The sequence below is a fragment of the Anolis carolinensis genome, chromosome 2 (assembly GCF_035594765.1).
Source record: "Anolis carolinensis isolate JA03-04 chromosome 2, rAnoCar3.1.pri, whole genome shotgun sequence".
Taxonomy (NCBI): Eukaryota; Metazoa; Chordata; class Lepidosauria; order Squamata; family Dactyloidae; genus Anolis; species Anolis carolinensis.
In genome coordinates this window covers 157,416,286-157,436,770 of record NC_085842.1, presented here as the reverse complement: position 1 = coordinate 157,436,770, position 20,485 = coordinate 157,416,286, and the positions used below count along the sequence as shown (strand labels likewise).

At 42.9% G+C, this 20,485-nt stretch overlaps 1 protein-coding gene across 2 annotated transcripts in view; it reads right to left on the bottom strand.

Moving 5' to 3' along the window:
- The window catches only part of esyt1 (extended synaptotagmin 1), a 74,345-nt gene extending 64,175 nt beyond the window's left edge, over positions 1 to 10,170 (bottom strand). For both annotated transcript variants that reach the window (XM_003217006.4, XM_062970922.1), the window contains exon 1: positions 9,700 to 10,170. In XM_003217006.4, the coding sequence (XP_003217054.3) occupies positions 9,700 to 10,092 (393 nt within the window). In that variant the 5' untranslated portion in view covers positions 10,093 to 10,170. The remainder of the gene's footprint in view (positions 1 to 9,699) is intronic.
- Positions 10,171 to 20,485: the final 10,315 nt, after the last annotated feature.

Here is a 20,485-nt window from a genome sequence, read left to right as displayed (position 1 = left end):
TTTATTCAGCTGTGAAGAAGGAGCCTCATATAATCCAGTTCTGAGCAGATAATATAAGATGAGAAATATACAGTAGAGTCTCACTTATCCAACGTAAACAGGCCGGCAGGATAAGTGAATATGTTGGATAATAAGAAGGGATTCAGGAAAAGCCAATTAAACATCAAATTAGGTAATCGTTATACAAATTAAGCACCAAAACATCATATTATACAACAAATTTGACAGAAAAAGTAGTTCCATGTGCAGTAATGCTATGTAGTATTTACAGTAGAGTCTCACTTATCCAACACTCGCTTATCCAACGTTCTGGATTATCCAACGCATTTTTGTAGTCAATGCTTTCAATATATCGTGATATTTTGGTGCTAAATTCATAAATACAGTAATTACTATATAGCATTACTGTGTACTGAACTACTTTTTCTGACAAATTTGTTGTCTAACATGATGTTTTGGTGCTTAATTTGTAAAATCATAACTTAATTTGATGTTTAATAGGGTTATCCTTAATTCCTCATTATCCAACATATTCGCTTATCCAACGTTCTGCCGGCCCGTTTATGTTGGATAAGTGAGACTCTACTGTACTGTATTTACAAATTTACCACTAAAATATCACAATGAATTTAAAACACTGACTACAAAAACATTGATCATGAAAAGGCAGACTGCGTTGGATAATCCAGAACAGCGAATGTTGGATAAGTGAGATTCTTCTTTAATATGAAATAATTACTGGGATAGAATAATGCAAAACAATATAATCTCTAAAACCAGGACAGTAAATAAACAGGGGAATTCCACACAGGAAACAATCAGGGCCAGCTAACACCTCCCAACAAAGTATTCCCATCATCAAAGTCGGGCAAATCCTGTTTTCTCAGGGCCACAGACAGTAGAAGCACATATAATATCGCAAACAACATCACTCTGAAAACAAGGGAATTCCAGACAGGAAACAATCAGGGCCAGCTAACACCTCCCAACAAAGTATTCCCATCATCAAAGTCTGGCAAATCCTCTGTTTTCTCAGGGCCACAGACAGTAGAAGCACATAAAATATCGCAAACAACACCACTCTGAAAACAAGGGAATTCCAGACAGGAAACAATCAGGGCCAGCTAACACCTCCCAACAAAAAATTCACTCAGGGAGGAAACAGCCAGGCTTTAAAGCTGCAAGGCCATTACATCCTAATCATTTTTCCTAATTGCAGCATTCATACTTGCCTCCAACAGACAAAAAAACCCAATCAGAAATATTGTATATTCACAACCTTTAGGAAATAATATCCCCTGATGGCGCAGCGTGTTAAAGTGCTGAGCTGCTGAACTTCTGGACCGAAAGGCCACAGGTTTGAATTGGGGGAGCGGAGAGAGCCCCCACTGTTAGCTCCAGCTTCTGCCAACCCAGAAGTTCGAAAACATGCAAATGTGAGTGCATCAATAGGTACTGCTCCGGCGGGAAGGTAACGCCGCTCCATGTAGTCATCCCACATGACCTTGGAGGAGTCTACGGACAACGCCGGCTCTTCGGCTTAGAAATGGAGATGAGCACCAACCCCCAGAGTCAGACATGACTGGACTTAATGTCAGGGGAAAACCTTTACCCTTGACCTTAACTACCACCAATTCCTCAATACTTTATTTCCCATACCACCAGACTTCGCCACAGCAACGCGTGGCCGGGCACAGCTAGTCCTATATAAAAATGACTTGTCCAGGGATTAAAATCTCCGTGTTGTACGTGTGAGGTCAATACACCATGTTGTGACATGGGAAAGCGCCTTCTTGGCCATGGCACCCCAAATGTGGAATGATCTTCCCTTGGAGGTTCAACTGGTTCCAATACTCATATCACTTAGGTGCCAATTTAACACCTGGCTGCTTACCAAAGCCTTTGGATCTCATTAATTCAAACCAAAGATTATTATACAGTGGGTCCTTGGTATTGCTGCAGTTTGGTTCCAGTACTCCCCTTGGACACAGAACTCTGTGGGCACTCAAGTCCCATTATATAAAACTCAAGGTTTGCTTTTTTATTTTCTAGCTGTGTTTGAATCCATGGATATGAACAGCCAAGCCTACATAATTATAAAACTTCAAAAATACAAAAATCTGTTTTAACTCATTGCATTGTTTCATACATTTTCAGTGTATATAAATTACCTTATTGTTTTTAGACAGTTTAACCTGTTTTAAGGCTATTGTAAGCCACCCTGAGATCTCTTGCTATGGATTAGTGTATAAACATTTAAATGAATGAGTAAATGAATAAATTAAAAAGTTCAGTTGTAACGCTCTCGATTCCTTATCAGCCCAGAAGAACCAGTGGAATGCAGCTCAAGGCAACAATAAATACAAGGGAGAAAATGTCTGTGAAATATTTGACTATTACATCACCTGAAAATATTACTTTTTTGACCACAAATTTCAGAATTCTACCGCCAACATGATCACCATTAAGGAACTTAAAGCTACAATATGTATTCATAGAATTATAGAGCTGGAAGAGACCTTGTGCGCCATCTAGTCCAATCCCCTCACAAGGAAGGAAAATTGCATTCAGAGCACTCCCGATAGATGGTCATCTAGCCTCTGCTTACAAGCCTCCAAAGAAGGAGCCTCCATCACACTCCAGGGCAGAGAGTTCCACTGCTGAACAGCTCTCACAGTCAGGAAGTTCTTCCCAATGTTCAGGTAGACCTTTCCTGTAGTTTGAAGCCATTGTTCCATGTCCTAGTTTCCAGGGCAGGAGAAAACAAGCTTGCTCCCTGTAAACATGTGTCAGCAGCAAAGACGGATTAAATCCCACCTTCTTGCTCTACTATTTAGGGCAAAGGGCATCTAAGTGTCCATACATCTGTCACCCTTTAAGATACCATAAGACTCTTCACTGTTTTTTTCCACAACAGATTATATCTTCCCCCTCTAGATGTTATTTAGGGTGATTTATAAGCACATTTTCCATTTCATATCCTAGGTATTTGCAGCTGTGATGGGGAAGGGGGGGGGCATAAATGCCATAAAGTTTAGCAAGACAATCAAATGTTTAGATGTTATAGAGGAGGAGCTTTGAAATAAGTCTGGGGTTGTTGTTTTTATTTGCCCATGCCATTGCTAAAAGGGATAGCTAGACACAAAAGAGTGTAATCCTTCAGATCCCCAAGGATTCTCCTCGCCCTTTGATAGCAACACAGAGCTTGCAAACAGCACACAGGTTTCGGTTCCATTAAATCGAATATGACTCCATATTCTCATTTCACAGCAAGCACTGGCGGGTTCAGCCAGCACATTCCATCAACTCTCATTTATTAGCTAATTGCCCCGGGGAGATAGGAGTTTGCGCCAGAAGATATAAGAGATCTGAAATACCAGCTTGGCACATCCAAATTATCATAAAAAAGCAGCAATCCTCACGAAGGAAATGATAACCTACAAAACGAGATTAGGTATGCGGAAGCCAAATTACAGGCACACTGCTGGTGATACTATTTTCAGGCCTCAATATGCCGCACATCAACCAAAGTGCTCCCTTAAAAATGAAGGGAGGATCCCTTCCTTGAATGCGCTGACTACCAGCTAGCCATCGTCACCTTCCATTGCCCTGGAGCATTTTGCTTTCAGGCAGCAAACATTGAGACCGGGCTAATGTTCTGTCATCACATCCAAACAGTGTATCCGTATCCACAAGGGAAAAGTTCCTGAAATTACTATCAAAATAGAAAACCTTGGATAATAGCAAACTCTACTGAAATGAATAACCTCCGCCAGACATTATTACAGAGTCACCCCGGAGAACCTAGACTCTATAGTAATTTCCATAGTGAGAATATCAACTGCCTGGAGGAACTAGAAAATTCATATACAGGACATATTTTGATCCTCTCTTTTGTAGATGAAATATTTGTCCTCTTTTCCTTGTTCACATGCACTGCAAAAGCGAAGAGAAGCCAAATAAGGGAAGAGAAGGACATAGAGCCCAGCAATGACACAGCAACAGAGTCCTATGAAACCTTAAAGCAGAGTTTTCCAAACATTTTATATTGACAACACACATGTTAGGCATGCATCATTTTGTGACACGGTAATTCAGTTTTGCTAACAAACCAGAGGTTAAGCCAACCCTTTGTAAAAGATATGGATGCATACATAAACTGTAATAATAAAATGTATGGGGATACAAGGAGCCCCCAATGGCACAGTGGGTTAAACTGCTGGGCTGCTGAACTTGCTGACCCAAAGATCAAAGGTTTGAATCTGGGGAACAGGGTGAGCTCCTGCTGTTAGCCCCAGCTTCTGCCAACCTAGCAGTTCGAAAACATGCAAATGTGAGAAGATCAATAGGTACCGCTCCGGCGGGAAGGTAGCGGCGCTCCATGCAGTCATGCCGGCCACATGACCTTGGAGGTGTCTACGGACAATGCCGGCTCTTCGGCCTAGAAATGGAGATGAGCACCAACCCCCAGAGTTGGACACAAATAGACTTAATGTCAGGGGGAAACCTTTACCTTTACCAATAGGGACACAACATTGCTTCGTGAAAACCTTTCATAGAATAGTAGAGTTGGAAGAGACCTCATGGGCCATCCAGTCCAACCCCCTGCCAAGAAGCATTTCATTTATATATTTAAAAATATACGACTGTAAAATAACATACATTTGCAAATGCTATCATTTCTTGTAATGTTCATGCAACACATTGGCACACTGCAGCCGAAACACCAAGGTGTCACAGAACACACCTTGGAAAGCTCTACCTTAAAGACAACCAATTTTTATCTGCTACCACAGATAAACAGGGCTAATCCTATGGAAACTGGTAGGAAATGCTGGCGATGAGGCCAAGGGCAGGAGGAGGAAGGCGGCATATGTGAGAGAAACTGTACATTGAACAGAGGAAGGACATCCATACATGTTCAGAGGATACAGCAGGGAGAAAAAGAGAAGGGAGATGAAGCAGGAAAGCCAAGTGGAATTCCCTCAAGAGAAACGGGGATCTAAAAGGATATTTTAGGGAGAATAAATCAGAACGTGAAATGGGAGACTTAGCATCCTGGTTGTGAAAAAGCATTGCAGCAATGGCAGGCAAGCAAACACATCAAGAGGGCTCGATACAGGAAGGTAACACAGAGGGATGCTAAATGCAGCTACCACTCTGCAAAAGGGTGTGTTCAGGACAAGCTGCAGCAACCAGCAAGGTGATGTCAGCTCCCTTCTTTGCCCTAGATGTACAAGTACAGCGGTCTTTTGGTGGGGTTTGGTGGTGCCATACACCCCTCATGCAGATACCAAAATCCAAGGACACTCAACTCCCATTGTACGGTACATAATGACATAGAAATGTGACATCCCTGATATAAAATGGCAACATTAAGCTTAGCTTTTTAGAATTTTTTTTGAGGGAGGGAGGTTAATCTAAAAGAATAGCTGAATCCACAGATACTGAATCTTGTGGACAAGGAGAGTTGACTGCACATTCACTCACAGCAGAAAAGGAAAGAAAGTTCCCAATCATGAACTCTGAATTCCCATACAGGCAAAACAGTTAGATTACAAAAGAAGAAAGCAAGGTCTGAATGTAGTCCAGCAGCTTCCAGACCTCCTAAGCAGGCCACCCAGGTTAAGGGTAAAGATTTCTCTACTGCTCCACTCTTGCACTTATACAGTGGATGGGACTCTGGTTAGAGCAGTGGTTCTCAACTTGGGGTCCCCAGATGTTTTTGGCCTACAGTTCCCAAAAATACCAGCCAGTTTACCAGCTGTTAGGATTTCTGGGTGTTGAAGGCCAAAAAACATCTGGGTACCCTAAGTTGAGAACCACTGGGTTAGAAGCTAGATGGACATCTTTTGGGAGTACCTTATTAGTATAGTCCTGCATGGCCAGAGGATTGAACTCACTGGTGCTTGCAGTCCCTTCCACCTCTATGATGATAGCATTGCCTTGTTCTAATCCTCACAACAGTCCTGTAAGGTAGGTCAGAATTATCCTTATTTTGAAAGTGGGTAACCCCGGCGACAGCGTTCCCTCCTTACTATCTAGGGCAAGAGATAAGCAACAGTATGGGAAACCCACATAATAACAAAGCTTACCCACAGACATTGGTATTTCACTCCTTTTCACACAGGTGAAACTCAATAAGGTTTTCCCAAGTCAACTAAGGAAGCCCACAAGGCAACTGTATACTGTCAAGGATGGAGAAATCTGCTTCTTAATCATCATGAAGCATAATGTTACGTAGGCCAATCTGAGATCACTGATGACCACAAATTTGGACATATGGTTGCTAATCTCACTCAAACGGTGTGGTGTGATCAGCCTGAAAGGTGGTGACTTTCATGTTGGAAGAGAGGTGGGATTTGATATGACAGTCATCCCTCCACATGGAGCCCTCAGTGGAGCAATAGGTTAAACCCTTGTGCTGACAGGACTGCTGACTGACAGGTAGGCAGTTCCAATCCGGGGAGAGTGGGTGAGCTCCCTCTGTCAGCTCCAGGTCCCCATGCAGGGACACGAGAGAAGCTTCCCACAGGATGGTAAAACATCAAACATCCGGACATCCCCTGGGAAACGTCCTTGCAGACGGCCAATTCTCTCACACCAGAAGCGACTTGCAGTTTTTCAGGTCGCTCCTGACACACACAAAAAAATCCCTCCAAAATTCTGGTTTTGATTTTTTTTGCAGATTTCATTATTCATGAATTTGATTAAAACATTATCTCAAGTTCTGCTAGTACGACTCTTATGGTCAACTTCCCCCAGTCATGCTTACGGATCCAGATTCTGGAGGTTTCTAGAGAACACCTCTCTAGGAATCTCTAGATCCTCTGTACATCCTCCAATGTGTTTCTATGTTTGGCTTCCAATGAAAGTTAACCAGAGAGTCATGATGGAAAACACTGGAACATAGTCATACTGCCCGGAAAAAGCACAACAACCCTGAAGACACAGACATTCCTGGAGAGGCATTCACACAGGTTAAATAAAACAACAATCCTTTCATCAATATTTTCCCACTTTTACAATGCCCCAAATTGTGTGAACGTGGAGGGAAGACTGTACTAAATAAAGATCCTCCAGGTGACCAGGCAGGAAAACTTTAGGATGGATTTATACTATGATATAATCCAGATTATCAAAGCAGAAAATTCACATTATTTCCTTTGAACTGGATTATATGACACTACATTGCCATGTAAGTCTAAAGAAGATCATCTGGATTTTGTATGGCAGGATAGACCCAGCCTAAGAAGGGAGATTTTAAAATCGGGATTCCTCTCCCACTAACACTAAACATTAGGCACATGACTGGACCTATTTAACTATGAAGGTAGAATTCCACTCCTCTGTCACTTCTCCCAATACTGTAATGCGTGTGTGTCTCCAAATTATCTATAACCTTGGAGCCCCCAGATGGCGTAGTGGACTAAGTGACTTGAAGGTTGGGTTGCTGACCTGAAAGTTGCCAGGTTCGAATCCCACCTGGGGAGAGTGCGGATGAGCTCCCTCTATCAGCTCCAGCTCCATGCGGGGACATGAGAGAAGCCTCCCACAAGGATGGTAAAAACATCAAAACATCCGGGCGTCCCCTGGGCAACGTCCTTGCAGACGGCCAATTCTCTCACTCCAGAAGCAACTTCGGTTGCTCCTGACACACAAAAAAAATAAAAATCTATAACCTTATGGTGATCCCATTAATTTTCATAGGATTTTCTTAGGTAAGGAATAAGTGGTTTTGCCAGTTCCTTCCCCTGAAATGTAGTTTGCAGCACTTGGTGTTTGTCAGTGGCCTCCCACCTTCAACCAGGGCTGACTTTAGCTTCTAAAATCAAAGGAAAACTGGTACTTTGAGAGTATTCAGGCCAATGGAAGCCCCCAGAAAATACCTTTCAGCATTATGTGTTAAGGAAGGATTCCCTCAAACCCACAGTCATTTCCAGCCACATGGTAAGAAAACCAACAAATCCTGAATGGGTGGGAAAACCAGATCTGAGTATTCCTTGCCTATGCATATCCTGAAATCCAAGGGGTTGTCATAAGTCAACAGGTGGCTTGAAGAAGCCAGGGCCAGAGGAGGGGAATTATACCTCATGCCATGCTGCACACCATCAAGGGCCTCATGATCACACTTGACTACTGATCCACTTTAATCCATTTTAAATGCTATAACTGCCTCCTGCAGAATTTTAGGTGAGAAAGGAGCCTTTAAACTGCTCATCCAGAGGAGCCCTGGGCTTCTCTATATTATGAGTCCCAGAATTCTGCAGGAGCAGCGACAGCATTTAAAGTAGATTGAAGTGGATAGATGCTCAAGTCTGATGATGAGGCCCTTAATGTGGATCCAAGACATGCACCAACAAACAACGCTCTGGGTGGCTGTGAGTTTTCTGGACTGTATGGCCATGTTGGAGAAGCATTCTCTCCTGACACATTCAGGGCAGGCGTCCTCAGAGGCTGTGAGGTCTGCTGGAAAATAGGCAAGTGGGGTTTATATATTTGTGGAAGGTCCAGGGTGGTGGAAAGAACTCTTGTCTGTTGGAGGCAAGTGTGAATGTTGCAATTAATCACCTTCCTTAGCATTGAAAAGCCTTGCACCTTCAAGGCCTGGCTGATTCCTACCTGGGGGAATTCGTTGTTGGGAGATGTTAGCTGGCCCTGATTGTTTCTTGACTGGTATTCCTCCATTCTTCTGTTGCTCTTTATTTACTGTTCTGATTTTTTTAAATACTGGTAGCCAGATTTTGTTCATTTTCATGGTTTCCTCCTGTCTGTTGAAATTGTCCACATGCTTGTTGATTTCAATGGCCTCTCTGTGTAGCCTGACATGGTGGTTGTTAATCACCTCTGAACAAAGGATTCCCCTTTGCAGGAAGCAGACAGGCTCTGAAGCTGCAAGGCTATTCAATGCTAATCAAGGTGGCCAGCTGTAACATTCACACTTGCCCCAGACAGACAAGAGTTCTTTCTCCCACCCTGGACATTATTCCACAGATATATAAACCCCCACTTGACTAGTTTCCAACAGACCTCACAACCTCTGAGGACGCCTGCCATAGATGTGGGTGAAACGTCAAGAGAGAGTGCTTCTGGGACATAGCCACACAGCCCTGAAAGCTCACAGAAAGCCTTCGACAACACAGATGGGGAAGATCTAGAATTAATGCCATTTGACACCACTTTTAAGTGCTGTGGCATCTTGGGAGTTATAGTTTGTCAAGGTCTGCCAAAGAGGACTGGTGCTTCACCAGACTACAACCCTCAGGATCCCATGGCACTTGCAGGGATCCTGGACCTCCTTAAAATACAAGTCCCAGAATTCTGCAGGAGGCAGTGGCAGCATTTAAAGTGGATGGAAGTGGGTGGATGTGTTGATGAGGCCCCTAATGTGGATCCAAGACATGCACAAACAAACAACGCTCTGCTCTGGATCCTCCTCCTCCCTTCCCATTTTGCATTAGTTCTGCTAGAGCAGGCATGGGCAAACCTCTGCTCTCCGGGTGTTTTGGACTTCAACTCCCAGCATTCCTGGCCTCAGGCCCCTTCCTTTTCCCCCTCAGCCGCTTAAGCGGCTGAGGGGGAAAAGGAAGGGGCCTGAGGCCAGGAATGCTGGGAGTTGAAGTCCAAACACCTTGAGGGAATAAGTCTGCCCATGGCTGCCCTAGAGCCTCACCCTCGGCGATGTGTCCCCTTCCTTACCCAGGCGGGCAGCTGGCTCTGGCTCTGTCCCAGGCTCCGTCCCAAGGCGGTGGCGCTGACGGCGGCCTCCTCGTCGCCCAAGACCAGCCCGGCGGCGCGGAGGGACTGCTCCTTGCTCCTCCGCCGGCCGCGCCAGCCCAGGTAGAGGGCCACGCCGGCCACCACGAAGCCCACGCTCAGCCCGGCCCGGCCCGCCAGGTACACGGGCAGCAGCCACAGCAGGCGCCGCCCCATCGCACCCAGTGCCGCCAGCGCCTCCGCCGAGCCCAGGCCCCCCGGCAGGCGCCGAGAGACGGGCGCGGGGGGCACCGGATCCGGCGGGGACGGGTCGCCCTCCTTCCCCGGGCTCCCCTCCATAGTCGGGCCGCCCCCCTTCGCCTGGCTCCTCTCCATGGAGGTTCCGCGGAGGCTCAGGCTCTGCGGCGCGGCTCCCGCGGTGGCTGCAGGCGGAGAAGCCGGAGGATTGGGGGAGGAGGGTCTATGGGCGGGGCTAAATCCTTCTCCTTAGCATTGGTGGGCATCCTAAGGGGAGGGGCTGAAGCGCGCCCAAGCCACGCCCCTCCCGCTCTGATTGGACGGAGGGCCTTCTGTGTTGAAACTCACGCGCAGTAACGGACCGAAGAAAGGCCTCGCTATGTTTCGATCCCATTGGTTCTTAACGCGGCGGGATCGGGGGGGAGCCAAACCCCTGTGGGCCAATCAGTAATCTCCCTTTGTTTTTATTGGTCCGCCGGCCCTTTAGTGGGCGGGGCTGAGGCTGGTTTTTGACACTATCTAGCACAGTGCTTCTCAACCTGGGGTCCCTGATGTTTTTGGCCTTCAACTCCCAGAAATCCTAACAGCTGGTAAGCTGGCTGGGATTTCTAGGAGTTTATTTATTCATTTACTACATTTATATCCCTCTCTTCTCACTCCGAAGGGGACTCAGAGCGGCTTACAAATCAAATGAACATACAATATATTATTAGCATAGCAGAATATAAGCATTAAATTACTATATTGTACTATATCATTGTATGGTAATATTATTAGTAATATTACATTTAATATATAATTAATAAGTAAAGGTAAAGGTTTTCCCCTGATGTTAAGTCCAGTGGTGACCGACTCTGGGGGTTGGTGCTTATCTCCATTTCTAAGCCGAAGAGCCAGCGTTGTCCGTAGACACCTCCAAGGTCATGTGGCCGGCATGACTGCATGGAGCGCCGTTACCTTCCTGCCGGAGCAGAACCTATTGATCTACTCACATTTGCATGTTTTTGAACTGCTAGGTTGCCAGGAGCTGGAGCTAACAGCGGGTGCTCATTCCGCTCCCGGGATTTGAACCTGGCACCTTTTAGTCCGCAAGTTCAGCAGCTCAGCGCTTTAACGCTGAGTAATATAATTAATATTACTATATTATATTATTAGTAGTATAATATTGTATTCCATTATAATATTATTATCAACTAGCTGTGCCCGGCCACGCGTTGCTGTGGTGAAGAATGGTGGTATGGGAAATAAAGTATTGAGGAATTGGTGGTAGTTAAGGTCAAGGGTAAACGTTTTCCTCGGACATTAAGCCCAGTCATGTATGATTCTGGGGGTTGGTGCTCATCTCCATTTCTAAGCCGAAGAGCCGTCGTTGTCCGTAGACTCCTCCAAGGTCATGTGGGATGATTGCATGGAGCGGCGTTACCTTCCCACCGGAGCAGTACCTATTGATGCACTCACATTTACATGTTTTTGAACTTCTGGGTTGGCAGAAGCTGGGGCTAACAGTGGGGGCTCTGTCAGTTCCCCCAATTCAAACCTGCGGCCTTTCGGTCCAGAAGTTCAGCAGCTCAGCGCTTTAACATGCTGTGCCATCAGGGGACATTATTTCCTAAAGGTTGTGAATATGCAATATTTCTGATTGTTTTGTTTTTTTTTGTCTGTTGGAGGCAAGTATGAATGCTGCAATTAGGAAAAATGATTAGGATGTAATGGCCTTGCAGATTTAAAGCCTAGCTGTTTCCTCCCTGAGTGATTTGTTTGTTGGGAGGTGTTAGCTGGCCCTGATTGTTTCCTGTCTGGAATTACCTTGTTTTCAGAGTGGTGTTGTTTGCGATATTTTATATGCTTCTACTGTCTGTGGCCCTGAGAAAACAGAGGATTGGCCAGACTTTGATGATGGGAATCCTTTGTTGGGAGGTGTTAGCTGGCCCTGATTGTTTTCTGTGTGGAATTCCCCTATTTTCAGAGTGTTGTTCTTTATTTAGTGTGCTGATTTTAGAGATTGTATTGTTCTGTTTTATTATACCACATTAATTTTTTTATATTCTGATTTTAGTGTTTTTGAATACTTGGAGCCAGATTGTATTCATTTTCACGGTTGACCGCAACACAATAATAATAATAATAATAATAATAGTAAGGATAGTAATGATAGTAATAATAAGGACTTTGGTAATACATAGTGCTTCACTGCCTTCTCAGCTTCCTTTCTGGAAGAATCCTTTCTTGGGAGGTGTTAGCTGGCCCTGATTGTTTCCTTTGTGGAATTTCCAATTTCCTTGCTTTATTTACTTTCTTTATTTCTTTATTACTGTCCTGGTTTTAGAGATTATATTGTTCTGCATTATTCTATCCTAGAAATTATTTCATATCAAAGTAGAATCTCACTTATCCAACATTCGCTTATACAATGTTCTGGATTATCCAACACAGTCTGCCTTTTCATAATCAATGTTTTTGTAGTCAGTGTTTCAAATTCATTGTGATATTTTACTGGTAAATTTGTAAATACAGTACAGTAGAGTCTCACTTATCCAACATAAGTGGGCTGGCAAAATGTTGGATAACCGAATATGTTGGATAATAAGGAGGCGTTAAGGAAAAGCCTATTAAATATCAAATTAGGTTATGATTTTACAAATGAAACACCAAAACATCATGTTAGACAACAAATTTGGCAGAAAAAGTAGTTCAATACGCAGTAATGCTATGTAGCAATTACTGTATTTATGAATTTAGCACCAAAATATCACAATATATTGAAAACATTGACTACAAAAATGCGTTGGATAATCCAGAACGTTGGATAAGCGAGTGTTGGATAAGTGAGACTCTATTGTAATTACTACATAGCATTACTGCGCATGGAACTACCTTTTCTGTCAAATTTGTTGTATAATATGATGTTTTGGTGCTTAATTTGTATAATGATTACCTAATTTGATGTTTAATCAGCTTTTCCTGAATCCCTTCTTATTATCCAATATATTTACTTATCCTGCCAGCCTGTTTATGTTGGATAAGTGAGAGTCTACTGTATATTTCTAATCTTATATTTGCTCAGAACTGGATTATATGAGGCCCTTTCTTCACAGTTGTATAAAATGCACACTGAAGTGGATTATATGGCAGTATGGAGTCAAGATAATCCAGTGCAAAGCAGATAATATAAGATTATAAATGGGTTATATAGCTGTGTGGAAGGACCTTGAGTCTACACTGCCATATAATCCAGTTCAAATCAGATAATCTGTGGAAGAAGTCTAAGTGAGGCCTACATCGGCCTGTCCCCTAACTGAAACCTGGCTGTCCCTTGGTTGCTAGGCAACGAAGTGGGCAGAGATTAGCCCTCTAAACTGGCAGCAATTGGATAAAAACAATTATTCCTCTCCCTCTAATTAGGACTTTATTTTTCTTTTCTTTTTGTTGTATCAACCTTGAGGCGTGGATGATGGGTTGTGTTGTCAAATTTTGAGGTTGGGGGGCCTGTAGTTTTGTTGTTTTGTCCACTGCCCTGATGCCATCACTCTTTTATATATATAGATATTATATGTACCGTGTTTCCCCGAAAATAAGACAGTGTCTTATATTATTTTTTACTCCCAAAGATGTGCTAGGTCTTATTTTCAGGGGATGTCTTATTTTTCCATGAAGAAGAATTCACAATTAATTTTGAACAAAAAAATTAACATTTATTCTATACTGTACAGTAGTTGTCATCACAAACCAACATAACCAAACCAGACAAACTGTGACTCCTGTCACGAATTTCTTGTTACTACCATTATTTCCATATACAACTGGTATCCTGCATGCAATGGTGTTTTGTTTGGCGGGCGCTGGGCATGCTTCCAAACAGAAGCTGTGCTAGGTCTTACTTTCGGGGGAGGCCTTATATTGAGCAATTCAGCAAAACCTCTACTAGGTCTTATTTTTGGGGGATGTCTTATTTTCGGGAAAACAGGGTATATACAATACAATATATACAGTATATACAATATATATGTATATAAAATTAGCATAGCATGTTGCTATGGCACAGGAGACAAGATGGAACTACCTTCCTGGCTCTCAGGTTGGTATGATGTCTTCCTGCCCCCCCCCCCAAAGTTGTAGACCAAAAACATCTGGGGGCCCCAGCTTGAGAACCACTAATCTAGCATGATTTCTGTTCCTGTTAAGATGTTCCTGAACATAATTGTGTTGTTGAAGGCTTTCATGGCCAGAACGCCAATGCCTTAAATCAAGAAATAGTTTTCCAAGATCTACAGATACTCGCAGGAACACATCAGCAAGCAAGAGTCCAAAAGTGGCAAGCTCAAACCCGGAACCTCAATCAGCGACTGATGCCTGGGCACATATAAGACTGGGTGACCTGGAAGGCGCTGAACAGATTGCGCTCTGGCACCATGAGATGCGGAGCCAACCTTAAGAAATGGGGCTACAAAGTGGACATGCGAGTGTGGAGAAGAGCAAACCACAGACCACCTATTACAATGCAGCCTGAGCCCTGCCACATGCACAGTGGAAGACCTTCTTACAGCAACACCACAGGCACTCCAAGTGGCCAACTACTGGTCAAAGGACATTTAGTATCATGCCAATTTTTTTTAATTTGGTTTGTGTTTTCAAATACATTACAACTTGTACCTTCAGTTTGCTTCTGACACAATAAATAAATAAATGGCCGGAATATGGAGCCTACGGTGGTGCAGCGGGTTAAACCCTTGTGCCAGCAGGACTGATGACTTGAAGGTTGGGTTGCTGACATGAAGGTTGGGTTGTTGCTGGTTTGAGTCCAACCCGGGAGAGCGCAGATGAGTTCCTTCTATCACAGTCCAAAACACCTTGAGGGACCAAGTTTGCCCATGCCTACTCTATCAGCTTGAGATCCATGCGGGGACATGAGAAAAGCCTCCCACAAGGATGGTAAAAACATCACAATATCGGGGCGTCCCCTCGACAATGTCCTTGCAGACGGCCAATTCTCTCACGCCAGAAGCGCCTGACACGGAAAAAAAAAAGGCTGGAATAACTGGGTTGTTGTGAGTTTTCCAAGCTATCTGGCCATGTTCCGGAAGCATTCCCTCCTGATGTTTGATAATAATAATAATAACAACAACAACAACTTTATTTTTCTATCCCGCCACCATCTCCCCGCAGGGTCTCGGGGCAGCTAACATGGGTCAAAGGCCCGAAGCAATAAACAAAGTACTACAAATAAAAACACATTACAATGAGTAAAAACACAGTAAAATCGGCATTATGCAAAAACAATACATTAACCATAAAATGTTTCACCCATATCTATGGCAGGCATCCTCAGAGGTTGTGAGGTATATTGGAAAAACTAGGCAAGGGATACAGGCAGCATATTATTTGAGAACGCAGAAATGCTGGACCACTCTCACAACCACCATGTCAGATTACACAGAGAAGCCACTTAAATCTGCAAGTAGGTGGACAATTTTAACAGAAAGGAGGAAACCATGAAAATGAACAAAATCTGGTTACCAGTATTAAAATACTCTAGAATCAGGACAGTAAATAAAAAACACTCAGAAAACAGGGAAATCCCAGACAGGAAACAATCAGGGCCAGCCAATAGCTCCCAGCAAAGGATTTCCCCAGGCCGTAATCAGCCAGGCCTTGAATCTGCAAGGCCATTTAATGCTAATTAAGGCGGCCAATTGCAATATCCACACTTGCCTCCAACGGACAAGGGTTTGTTCTCCCACTCTGAACATTCCACAGTTATATAAACTGCACTTGCCTAGTTTCCAACAGACCTCACAACCTCTACCATATATGTAGGCAAAAAGTCAGGAGAAAATGCTTCTGGAACATGGCAATACAGCCTGGAGAACCCACAGCGATCCAGTTTTTAATCATTGTTAATTTTTAATAAACTTTAATAAATTTTAATAAACTATTTTACAGATCTTAATGTTACTACTTTGATGGTATAATGTCCAACTCCAATATGTTCAAGAGATGAGGAACAGTCAAATAATAATTGTAAGTAACAGTTTAGCTTTTATCAAACCAATAGGCTTTATCCTATTTGCAACTCTGGTTACATTTCTCCCTCTTTCCCATTACCCCCACACATCAGCCACTGTGTCATTTCCTTCTTGCTGCTTGTTTATGTGCACAGCCACTTCCCTGCAGCTCAATTCTCAAGGGGTTGGCATCTCACTTCCTTAATAGATAGCGCTTTGTAAATGCCAGACAATTGGGACATTTAAAGTGCTTCTTCTGCCTTGCTTTTGACTGCATTTGCACTGTAAACATAATGCAGTTTGGTACCACTTTAACTGCCATGGCTCAATGCTATGGAATCCTGAGAGTTATTGTTTGCTGAGGCACCAGCACTCTTTGGCAGAAAAGGCTGAAGACTGGATAAAACTACAACTCCCATGATTCTGTAGCATTGAGCCAAATGGTGTCAAATGGCAATATTGCAGGGTTGCCGTGAGTTTTTCAGGCAATATTTCAGTTTGTAGTTGCTCCCTTTTGTGGAACCACAAAAGCATCCATAGAGGTTTTGCAAAAAAACTTGAAAATCAAATTTAAAATGGATTTAAAAATAAAACCTCACAAGGCCAACTATGTAATTGTGTCTAATGTGAAAGAAGGAAGATGGGGCACAGGTTATCTCTAAACACCTGTTTGCCAATGAAAGTCGTTTTTATCACAACCCAATATCTTAGGCCCATTGAACATGCGCAAAAGCGCATGGAGGATGTTGCATTACACCCCAGATTTAAATATTCCTCTGTTTTGAACATAGAGCCCAATTTCAAAACTACGTAAGTACAAAAATGAAACAATTCCATTCATGTTGTCGAAGGCTTTCATGGCCGGAATCACTGGGTTACTGTGAGTTTTCCAGGCTGTATGGCCATGTTCCAGAAGCATTCTCTATAGCAGGCATCCTCAGAGATTGTGAGGTCTGTTGGAAACTAGGCAAGTGGGATTTATATATACTGTATGTGGAAAGTCCAGGGTGGGAGAAAGAACTCTTGTCTGCTTGAGGCAGATGTTAATGTTGGTCAATTGGTCATCTTGATTAGCATTGAATAGGCTTTCAGCTTCAAGGTCTGGCTGCTCACTGCCTGGGGGAATCCTTTGTTGGGAGATATTAGCTGACCCTGATTGATTCCATAGATTGCCATAGATGCAAGTGAAATGTCAGGAGATAATGCTTCTGGAACATGGCCATATAGTCCGGAAAACTCACAGCAACCCAATTCCATTCATCACATTAGGTGTGTGACCAATATTTCCTTGAACCAAACCAAATGTTTGTGGTTTATATTTGAAATGTATCATCTTTATTTCCAAACATCCTATATTAGATAATACTCAGGCAGTAGTGGAAAGAAGGAAGAAATCTGTGGTTTCACAATGCTTAGCAAAAATCAGGGATAGAGTTAGGGTTCCAGCGGAAAAATATATTTTGAAGGGATCCATGATTGAAAAAGTTTGGGAACTGCTGCCCTAGGTGATAATTGACGGTCACATAACAGTTCACTAATATCAATGCATCATAAAGCCCTTTCTTTAAAAAAAGTTTAAAAGGCTTATGGAATAAAAAAAGGTATTTGATTACTGATGAAACAACAGAAAAGAATGGCCCAGGCAGGTTCATATGGGAGGTCAGATAGCCAAGACCTTAGGCTCTGTAGAGCATAACCAATACTTTGAATTGTTTCTGTAAAAAGATAAGCAGCAAGTGGAGGAAATTTTTTGTGTCAGGAGCAACTTGAGAAACTGCAAGTCAATTCTGGTGTGAGAGAATTGGGCGTCTGCAAGGACATTGCCCAGGGGATGCCCGGATGTTTTACTGTCCTGTGGGAGGCTTCTCTCATGTCCCCGCATGGGAAGCTGGAGCTGACAGACGGGAGCTCCTCCCGCTCCCCAGATTCGAACTGGTCAGCAGTCCTGCTGGCACAAGGGTTTAACCCATTGCACCACTGGGGGCTCCCAGGGGAGGAGCTGAAATGGGACTTGTATGGTCCCTGTCACCTACCTCAGTTAACACTCATGAAAATGGAAGGTCTTTCAATATAAATCCTGTGAATCAGGAACACAAAGAGCCTGTTTCTTCCTATGCAGTTGCATTCAAACTAATGGATTTAGAAGAGTTTAACTTTGCCCGGAGTCAAACTGAAAGCTGAATTTATTGTGGCTGCTTTTTTTCTCCCCAGGCAACTCATATGTGCAAGTTTCATGTAGCTCTTAACAGTAGGAAGATGTTTTCCTGTCCTCTTTCTAAATTAGTTGATTAGATTTCTCATCAGATTATTTTGTTAGAAGCATGTCTGTTTACTGTCTGTGACCAGGCCCTTCCTTTGCTGAGCAGTTACTGCATGATAATCAAATGAACATTTAAAAACATAACTAACAATTAAGACCATCTCATCTTAACTCTTTTATTCCCCTAGTACATACACACATCTCCAAAATGCTTTTCATAAAAAGGATATATTGACAATGCCATTAACAGCAGTCTTCAAATAATCTTAATTTGCTAGCAACAGTAGAGGTAGAGTATCATTTATCCAATATGCTAAGAACTGGAAAATGTTCGGGATACTGGAATTTTTGTCCCCAGATTTTGGAATACCTGTATTTTGCATATATGTGCATAATGAGATATCTCGGACATGGGTCCCAAATTTAAGCATACAATTCATTTATGTTTTACATGCACCATATACCTGAAGGTAATTTTATACAGTATTTTAAACAACGTCTCATGTACACTGAACCATCAGAAAGCCAAGTGGACAATTTTGAAACTTGGAGAATTCTTGAATTCCTGCTAAGTGGTGCTCAACTTGTAAACATCAAATCTGGGTGCATTCATATTAAATAATTCTGGTGTAGTAAAGGTCAAGGTTTCCCCTTGACATTAAGTCTAGTCGTGTCTGACTCTGGGAGTTGGTGCTCATCTCAATTTCTAAGCCGAAGAGCCAGCATGTGGCTGGCATGACTGCATGGAACACCGTTAACTTCTTGCCAAAGCAGTACCTATTGATCTACTCACATTTGCATGTTTTCAAGCTTCTAGGTTGGCAGAAGCTGGGGCAAATAGTGGGAGCTCACCCAGCTCCACAGATTCGAACTTCTGACCTTTCGGTGAGCAAGTTTAGCAATTTAATCCACTGCGCCATCGAGGGCTCCTAATTCTGGTGTATGAAGACCATATTATTGGTCTATTTATCATTGCTTTCTTAGCCTTTGTAACAATGGTGGAAATCTCTCAGTATAAAAAACCACTGGTTTTACTGGCAAGGGTTTGTGGGAGTTCCGCGTCAGGCTTCTTGCAGTCTCTCATTCAACATAAAGTCACCATTACATATTTGTTAATACATTAATGAAATGTAAACTGTTCTGGACATTTATTATTTATAAGATAATTATTAACCTCCTAAACAAACAGATGTATTTTAGTTTTCCCCTAAAGGCACAAGAGGAGACACAAGTGGAATTGTAGTGCTATGACTCTGTTGCCACTCTGAGACCACAGAGTGAAGAGGGGGCAGCCAGGAAGACACAGCTCCATTGTGTCTCATGCACCATCAGTTGGGATTGAGCCCCGGAACTGATGAAAGGACAAGTGGCTAGAAGGTCACAAGGGCTAGCAACCTGAATGACACTGCCGCAAAATTTAATTGCTAAAATACCAAAGTCACTGGAGGGAAGGATATTAGAGGCAAAGATGAAGTACTTTGGCCACATTACGAGAAGACAGGAAAGCTTGGACAAGATTGTGATGCTGGGGAAAATGGAAGGAAAAAGGAAGAGGGGCCGACCAAGGGCAAGATGGATGGATGTTATCCTTAAAGTGACTCTCTTGACCTTGAAAGAGCTGGGGGTGACCACGGCTGACAGGGATCTCTGGTGTGGGCTGGTCCACAAGTTCACAAAGAGTCGGAAGCGACTGATCGAATAAACAACAACAATGACCAAACTCGAAATATTATTCCGAATTTACGCTATTCGACCAGAAATGTAAAAGAATAGCACCAGATCATATATTTTGACAAATGGTAGATTTGTGTGAAGCACAAAAAGTGGATCGACACAAATTGGATAAAGGAATAAAGGATTCTGTTGCATGAAAGGGATCCATCTCAGTTTCTTCCAGAAAAGCTTGCACTGAGCTGCTGTTTATGAGCTACTATTTAGATCAAAACAGATATAATGTACAGTAGAGTCTCACTTATCCAACATAAACGGGCCAGCAGAACGTTGGATAAGCAAATATTTTGGATAATAAGGAGAGGTTAAGGAGAAGCCTATTAAACATCAAATTAGGTTATGATTTTACAAATTAAGCACCAAAACATCATGTTACACAACAAATTTGACAGAAAAAGTAGTTCAATATGCAGTAATGCCATGTAGTAATTACTGTATTTACGAATTTAGCACCAAAATATCACGATGTATTGAAAACATTGACTACAAAAATGTGTTGGATAATCCAGAATGTTGGATAAGCGAGACTCTACTGTAC